The sequence below is a fragment of the Vanacampus margaritifer genome, chromosome 15, assembly GCF_051991255.1.
Source record: "Vanacampus margaritifer isolate UIUO_Vmar chromosome 15, RoL_Vmar_1.0, whole genome shotgun sequence".
NCBI lineage: Eukaryota > Metazoa > Chordata > Actinopteri > Syngnathiformes > Syngnathidae > Vanacampus > Vanacampus margaritifer.
The window spans coordinates 4,106,237-4,114,267 of NC_135446.1; the positions used below are offsets into that span (position 1 = coordinate 4,106,237).

Here is an 8,031-nt window from a genome sequence, read left to right on the forward strand (position 1 = left end):
ATATTAAAGGAGGAGGACACGCTTTTCGGGAAGAAAAAACATACAGACCTAATCCCAAAAACAAAACATTATGTGCACATTTTATTCACTTTTTTTTTTTTTTTTGCGTGCGTGTGTGTGTGGACTGATGATATCTGGCCATACAGTTCTCTTGCCTCCTTGCCTTCATGTACCTGCCTGGAATGTTCACCTCCCCTTTCCTCCTTCACAAAACATAAAAGGGCTCAAAGGCCTGGTTTTTGCCCAGTCGAGCATTTCACAAAACACATGACCGAATATCATCGTTTTCATTTCCATTAGAATGTCAGTGGCCCCGTTTGTTGGGGCCTCTTTTGCTGCTGCCGACTATGTGGTGTTCGCTTTCATGTTGGCTGTGTCCGCCGCCATCGGAGTTTACTACGCCTGGACAGACCGGGCCCTAAAGAGCTCGGACGACTTCCTGACGGGCGGACGCCGGCTCACAGCTCTGCCCGTCTCCTTGTCCCTCACGGCCAGCTTCATGTCAGCCATCACGGTGCTCGCCAACCCGGCCGAGGTAAGATCTGAATGAATTACGTATTTTTCAGATAGTCGAGTAACAGGATTGCATTAGTTTGAATGACACACCATTTCGACTGAAAAGTAAAAACAAACAAACATGAAAAACAGATATCAGAAGACAGAAAAAGTCCTCCAATACAGGAATGCCCCAAATATTGTGTGTGAATCTCTAACAAGAAATGTCTTTCTATAGGTGTACCGTTATGGAGCCAGCATTGTATTTTATGGTCTGTCCTATTTCATGAGCATGGTGGTGACTTCTGAGGTGTTCCTCCCAGTATTCTACAGGCTGTCCATCACCAGCATTTATGAGGTACGGATGTAAACTATGAACAGCGCTTAAGGATGTGGTGTTTAAAATAGAATAAGCCTTTGCTGGTACTACAGTGGACAAATTGTGGCTTTAAGATGAATAATTTTGAAAACGAATCTAATTGCACCCCCCCCCCCCCCTCAATATTGTGAGTATGATTTATCATGTGAAGTCCTCTTCCCATGTATTGTTTTTAACAAACATAAGCAATACATTATTCTGTATTACAATACACAATATCAGATTCATAATACAAAAAAAGCATAATTATGCAAAAATAAAGACAAATAAACCATGAGCTAATATGAAAAACAGTTACTTCAATTAGTTTTTAAATTACTAAATACTTTGATTTGCAGTCATTTATGTTTTCACCATGACAATAGCAGCACATAATCATTGATCTAAATATTATATGCCTGTATACATTTACACTATACTATGTATACTAACTGTAACTATACATGAATAATGAATATTGTATAACATTGAGTGTGAATGGCAAATTGAACATTGAAAAAAAATATATGAACGGCATTTGAGATCATTGTTAATGGCCTACAAGGAATGTTTATTTTTTTTCTACGTACTTTGCAAATTATTTGTTTTTGTCTTCTGTCAAGTATTTGGAACTCCGTTTTAGCAGAGCAACCCGCCTATTGGGAACACTTCTCTTCATTGTGCAGACAGTAAGAAGCCATTTTAAAAAAGACAGACAGTTGTCACTCTTGCTGTGCTTTTAACATTTGGCATTTTTGTCTAGATCCTCTACACGGGCATCGTCATTTACACCCCGGCCCTGGCTTTGAACCAAGGTATTGTGCCCCGCACTCTACTCAAAGGTGCTACAAAGTGCAGTCACGCTCACACTTTTGCCTTGCACTTCAGTCACTGGGATGGATCTTTGGAGCGCGGTGATTTCCACAGGTGTGGTGTGCACCTTTTACTGCACCATGGTAAGTATAAGATCGGAATATGTGGCTTGAAAATCACCACACTCTGAGCACATTTGTTGTACAGGGTGGGCTGAAGGCAGTGGTGTGGACAGATGTTTTCCAGGTAGGATTTTGACTAGAGGATTAACTGGGGGGGGTCAGGCAACCTGATTAATTCAGTGCTGACTACCCTTCCCCCCCAGGTTGGTGTCATGCTTGCAGGCTTTCTGTTAGTTATCATCCGCTGCGTGGTCCTCAAAGGCGGAGTCGGACTCATTATTTCGGATTCCCGTCAAGGAGGGAGGCTCGACATTTGGGAGTGAGTGTGATGAAATATCAGGAAATATACAGTGCATCCAACAGAGGTACATCAAAGGAGGATTCAAGTAAAAAATGTTCTTTACAACAATATGTTCGATGTGTATGTACCACACGTGTTTAAACACTGTATTCTGATTAATATTGCATTTGTGGAATAGGAATTCAGCGAAAAAAACAACAGTTTTGCCATTCACGGATTTTGTCTTTATGGGGATTGCCATTGTCGCGTGACGTCAGATTGAAACCAGAGTCAATGATGTCGGGGGCTCCTTTTTTTCTGACTTTGCAACAGACCTCCATGTACATTTCCTGGTATGAACTATGAAGTTGCAAAAGTCCGGCTTCCCACCTTCCTCGAATGCAGCATTAAGCAAAGCTGTGATGTCATTTTCAGTTGACAGCAAGTGGCAGTACAAGACAAAATGGCTGACCTTCTTTTGGCCCACTGTGTATTGTAACATTATTTGAAAATGAAAAGCCCACTGTCAGCGTCTTTCCAAATAGCACAACAATGACTGAAACGTGCTGTCATTCGCCAGCTTTGACCCCAAACCACAGAAAAGGCACACGTTCTGGACCGTCACCTTCGGAGGGACGTTTGTCTGGGTCAGCATCTACGGCATAAACCAGGCCCAGGTTCAGCGCTACATCTCCTGCAAGAGCATCACGCACGCCAAATTGTCAGTTTTTACTTGAGCTGACTGGCGAAATGTTGTTCTTCATCCGTTGTTTGCCTTCAAAATTCCCAGATCGTTGTTCATTAATCTGATTGGGCTGTGTTGCATCCTGCTGTCGTCTGTCTTCGCCGGGTTGTGCCTCTATTCGGTGTACAAGAACTGTGACCCGTGGACTGCCGGCATAGTTTCCGCTCCAGATCAGGTTCAGTAATACATGAAATGTGAAATTAGATAAGGAATGGGAAAAGTATGACCTGCTACGTTTTTAAATCCGGCCCACAGTGTTGATATAATCAAGAGTTCTGTGATATTTAGTGCATTTAATTTACCTTTTTTTGGGGGGGGGGGGGTGCTGTTTTGTGCACAGTACTTTACAATGACTTTTCATGTTAATTTTGTCATTAGGATAGTGGTTAATGTATTCATTGTAAAAAAAAATATTATAATAAAAAAAAAAAAAGACAATATTGGTTAATGTATTTGTAGATAATGCAATAAAAAACAGTAAAAGAAGTTTGCATACATATTTAACATTTCAAAATGTATCTTATGCATATTATTGTTATTATTATCAATAACTGGTTGATTATTTTTGTACACAACACATTTGTAGTATAAGGAAAAAAATGCAAACATATTTTTGAATGTATAAAATAATTGAATATTTTTTAATGAATTAAATCACTGATAATATTTTGTAAATAATAAATAAAACTAACAAAACATTTCATAAAATAATTGATAAATGTAATGATTGTTTATGGAAAATAAGCAATTTTACTTATACATTTCACATTTTATATCAATGTTTTAAAAAATTTGGAATATTTATTTTAGATCATAAAATAGAAATGTGTACAATAAATATACCGTAAGCAATAATAAAAAAAGTTTCAATACCATAAAATAGGAACATAATTTTCCATAAACATTTAAGATTTTTGATGAATAGATTTACCATAAAAATAAAAATAAAAATGGCACACTATACTTAACATGTTTGTAGTTACTTTATTAAATAATTGGTTAATTTATAAATGAATTATTATTATTGTTAAAATGAACTACTTAGTAGACAAAGACATTTCTTTTCTTTCTTTTTTTAACCTGATTTACAAATGACCGACCGGGCCTGCTACAAAAATAAAAAATGTTTGGCCATCCCTGAATGAGAGCAACCTAAAGCAGCTACATTTTGTCAATTTCTAGTTGATGCCGTATTTGGTGATGGACATCCTGGGAGACTACCCTGGCCTGCCTGGACTATTTGTGGCAGCGGCATACAGCGGCTCACTGAGGTCCTTCTCACTTCACTTTAAAAATCGAAGGTTTCATAATTTCAGCGTGATTGACTGTGTTGTGACTCCTATCACAAGCAGCACAGTGTCTTCCAGCATCAATGCATTAGCTGCAGTGACTGTGGAAGACCTGATCAAGCCACACATGACAGTGTCTGACAAGAAGCTGTCCTTCATCTCCAAAGTCCTGAGTAAGCATTCATGTCCACCGTATGTCAAATGACTTTGTTGTACACGTAATGTGAACGTTTGCAGGCTTTTTATATGGCGTGTTATGCATCGGGATGGCAGGACTGGCCTCACTCATGGGTGGAATATTGCAGGTTGTGCCTCATATCAGTGAAATAAATGTTATTAGTTCTTCTATGAATGTTGCTCTCCTTCCATATAGGCCACCATCAGCATCTTTGGCATCATTGGAGGTCCTTTACTGGGGCTGTTCTCACTGGGTATCATCTGTCCTTTTGCCAATTCCAAAGTGAGTCGCAATCTATTGTGTATAATAATCAGGGCTGAATGCTTTTGAAAAATGATGCCATTGCAATTACTACATTGCAATGCTGATATGAATTGGTTATTTGTTCAGCCCTAGTTATAACTACTACAACACTGATGCTAGTTTCATTAGCCTGTCTATATCGTTTTGCATCATGTGTTACCATTAACTCGTGTCCGTCTGTCCGATAGGCAAAACTGAACACAAAACATATTTTTCTTGTTCACTATCTTCTAAACTATTTGTTGTGATGTTAGTTGCTGCCATCCAGCTGTCAAATTTTCACTCAGTCAAAAACAAAACAAAAAAACAGTCAGCACAATAGCTCATATATTGAGGTATTGTACCAAAGCATCCAAGAGACTTAAATGTTTCAGGGAGCCTTGTCAGGTCTGGTGTCAGGCCTCGTCGTGTCGCTCTGGGTGGGCATCGGCGCCCAAATATTCCCCCCGCCTTCCTATCTGAGTCGACCCCTGTCTTTCACCACTGAGGGCTGTAACCTGACCGCTTCGGACAGCTTCAACCGGACCTCCACAGGCTTGCCCGCTCACATGAGCAACATTGCTACCTCCCCAGCGCAACCCGACCATGACAGGTATGCGAGTCGAGGGCATTTTGCTTAGTATTTTGACAGATTTTAGTTTTTTTTTTTTTTTTGCAAGGAATCTACTGGCTGATAACTGGTACTCCCTGTCCTACCTTTACTTCAGTCCCATTGGAACCATCATAACCATCTTAGTGGGCCTGTTTATCAGCCTTGTCACAGGTATGAACATTTTTGACACAGTCTGCGTTAAAAAAAAATAAAAATCTGTTATTGTAATTTCAGGAGGATGGAAGCGCAAAGTGGATTCAAGGCTTACTTTGGTGAAAAGTGACACAACTGTCTTTTGCATATTCAAAGCACTCAAGGACAGAGTAAGTGTACAATTATCGTTTTAGATTACCTGATGCAACACTCTGTGCCAACCCTTCTTACGTCTTACTTCTATATCTGTTTTTCCTCTTAAGCTAATGACTGGTAAGCCTGACGTGGCACAAACCAAAGAGAACCACGGCAACCAGAATCCCGCTTTCTGCAACATTGAGCTCGACTACATGAAATGCAACACACCTACATGAGATCCAAATTATTTTCCTTGTAGGATTCTGTCACTAGGGTCAGTCTAGATCAGCGTTTCCCAACCATTATCAAGCTAAAAGCATATATTTTACAGTAGAAACATGTCACGTATAAAGTATATAGCCTACATTTTTGCAATTCTCTTAACTGCGGATTCACATGAGCTGTTTTTCTACTCAGGCCTTCTGCCATTTCCTAAACCATCACACAAGCCAAATATATTACTCACTTCACACATTTGTCTATTTAGAAGTTGATATTTGGAACAAAGCGGCTATTTTAAGCCAATTGTTCACTATAATACTGACTGTGTGTAATTCAAGTACGTGAGGCCTTCTTGTTTTGTTCACATTTATTTTGTTGGAATAGTCATGCTTTTCTATACAGATTGGATTTACATATGTTTACATTCATTTGTCACAGATTCTCTCTGAATCCGTAGAACATCATACTCAAAGAATGTATGGCTGTATGTTTTGTTGCTAGCAATAAATTAACAGTTGCAGTTGTGCAAGTATGGCTGCTTCCACATTATGCTAACACAAAGACTGCTTGTTTGTTGTTACACAACAACCACAAATCACTTCAACAATACTTTAAAATCAAATAAAATATTAAAATGTTAATTTTTGAGTGTGTGCCCAAGAGTGCTTGTGTATACAAGAAAAACTGGTTAAATAGCTGACGTGAATAATTATGGCAAATGGACAGAGCCATTCTTCACTAAAGTCCAGGCAAGGATTTCATAATTATACTTACATCCTTGGTGCAATTATGTTTCCGGGTCATAGTACCTCTTCTTCATGGCTCTGTATTTCTTGAGGAAGTAGAGTGCCTCTAGTTCCTTGATGACAAACTCTCCTCGTCCCACAAGCTTTTTAATGTGCTCGGGGTCCGCCACATCTTTATTTTTCATGAAGGCTGACTTGAGGCGCTCTCGGAAAAAGGCTGATCCCTCTGGGTAGTCCCGACCAAGATACAGCAGCTTGTGGACAGTACAGAAACACATTTGATCACCACATACAAAACATAACCTGCAAGTAAGGCAGAGAAAATTGTATTTATCAATTATTTTTTAGTTTTGTCTGCTTGGTTTTTGTTTTGTCTTCTTTACAGCAGAGTTATCATTGCTAACTATGAAAACTGGCTGCTATATTAAACGTCATGCTCTGTATGACAATAAAGGAGCCCAGTGCAGGTGATTGAGCTGAACAGTGCCAAAGACATGGCTCATCATTTATATGCTAAAAAAGCAGTGATGTAACGACATGTTGCATTGTTTTGATTGTAGATACTGTATGTGCGTCAAAGCTACAAATATTGTACCAATTACTCTAAATGAGAAAATAGGGTTAAGTTTTTCCAAAAGGAAAAAATTCACACATTATGCAAATTAGTGCTGGTGGGAAAACGTTGCCGGGCAAAAGATGTTTCATTTTGTTTTGTTTCATGGCAAATAGCACATTACAGAAGTCTTTGCACAGGATTTGCTACAGCAACAGTAAAACTTTGAATGCATAACACCAAAAATGCACTTACGTTTTTATAAAGCTTAATAACTTCACCTCGTAGTGGGTTGGCCATGTGAGAAGTGGGGCGACACCCCTAAATCGAAAAGGAGTCATCAGAAAATCATCAAAAACCTAATGTTGTAACTTGTAAGAAGAAAACAGTGCAAGGACTGACGAGCACTTTAGCTTTAGCTAAACAACAGCACATTAGCAAACAAGCAGTTATAAATCACATTGCATCAAGTCTGGCAAAAATACGTCTTGGGATAATGTTAAGGAGATACATACACACGTCGATGTGTTGCTTTTAGAGCCGTATATCGCCAAATTAAGTAATAATTGGGAGGAATCTTCACGTTGTCCTTGTGGAGAGGCTAGCAGAGAAAGGCTGGCCAGCGGCCTGCCGTACGTCGTTCCTAATGTCGTAAATCACAACAAGCACTGGCGTAAACATTCGTGATCGATTCTGATCGACTGTTTTGAACACGGTCTAAAAGCATAAACATTACAAGATATAATGAGCAAGAATAAAAATGGAAAGAAATGGATCTTCAATAGATGTTCAATGCAGTTTACATGCTCAAAGGAAGAAGTACTTGTAGTAGTTTGCTGCTACAAGTACCGTTTTAAAAATAAAATAAAAATAATAGTGATAGTAATAATAAGTACATGTTACAATTTAAGTGCTGTGTTATTAAACTAAACGTGGTCGAACGAAAGATATTGGTTAAATGTAATATTAGATGTGATTTAGCTTTATGAAAATAAAATGCAATGCTTCACGTAATGTACATTTTAAAACTACATATACTAATTA

General features: G+C 38.7%; 2 protein-coding genes across 5 annotated transcripts; one reads left to right on the forward strand and one right to left on the reverse strand.

The window, feature by feature from the left end:
- The first annotated feature begins 169 nt into the window (after positions 1–169).
- slc5a8 (solute carrier family 5 member 8) lies at positions 170–6,249 on the forward strand. Of its 4 annotated transcripts, none has more exons than XM_077544777.1 (17): positions 170–535; positions 734–853; positions 1,477–1,542; positions 1,617–1,668; positions 1,742–1,809; positions 1,874–1,912; positions 1,992–2,107; positions 2,649–2,789; positions 2,859–2,988; positions 3,996–4,084; positions 4,166–4,275; positions 4,340–4,407; positions 4,476–4,562; positions 4,958–5,175; positions 5,243–5,346; positions 5,410–5,498; positions 5,592–6,249. In XM_077544777.1, exons 1-17 carry the CDS (start codon positions 302–304, stop codon positions 5,700–5,702), a joined length of 1,842 nt encoding a protein of 613 aa, XP_077400903.1. In that variant the 5' UTR covers positions 170–301; the 3' UTR covers positions 5,703–6,249. The 4 variants fall into 4 exon arrangements, with proteins under 4 accessions (XP_077400903.1, XP_077400904.1, XP_077400905.1 ...); XM_077544778.1 differs by having other exon boundaries at positions 5,291–5,346; XM_077544779.1 differs by having other exon boundaries at positions 5,072–5,175.
- On the reverse strand, positions 255–7,668 carry lyrm5a (LYR motif containing 5a). The gene is made up of 3 exons (XM_077544781.1): positions 7,503–7,668; positions 7,243–7,308; positions 255–6,688 (listed from the first exon to the last, which is right to left on the reverse strand). Exons 2-3 carry the CDS (start codon positions 7,285–7,287, stop codon positions 6,476–6,478), a joined length of 258 nt encoding a protein of 85 aa, XP_077400907.1. The 5' UTR covers positions 7,288–7,308; positions 7,503–7,668; the 3' UTR covers positions 255–6,475.
- Positions 7,669–8,031: the final 363 nt, after the last annotated feature.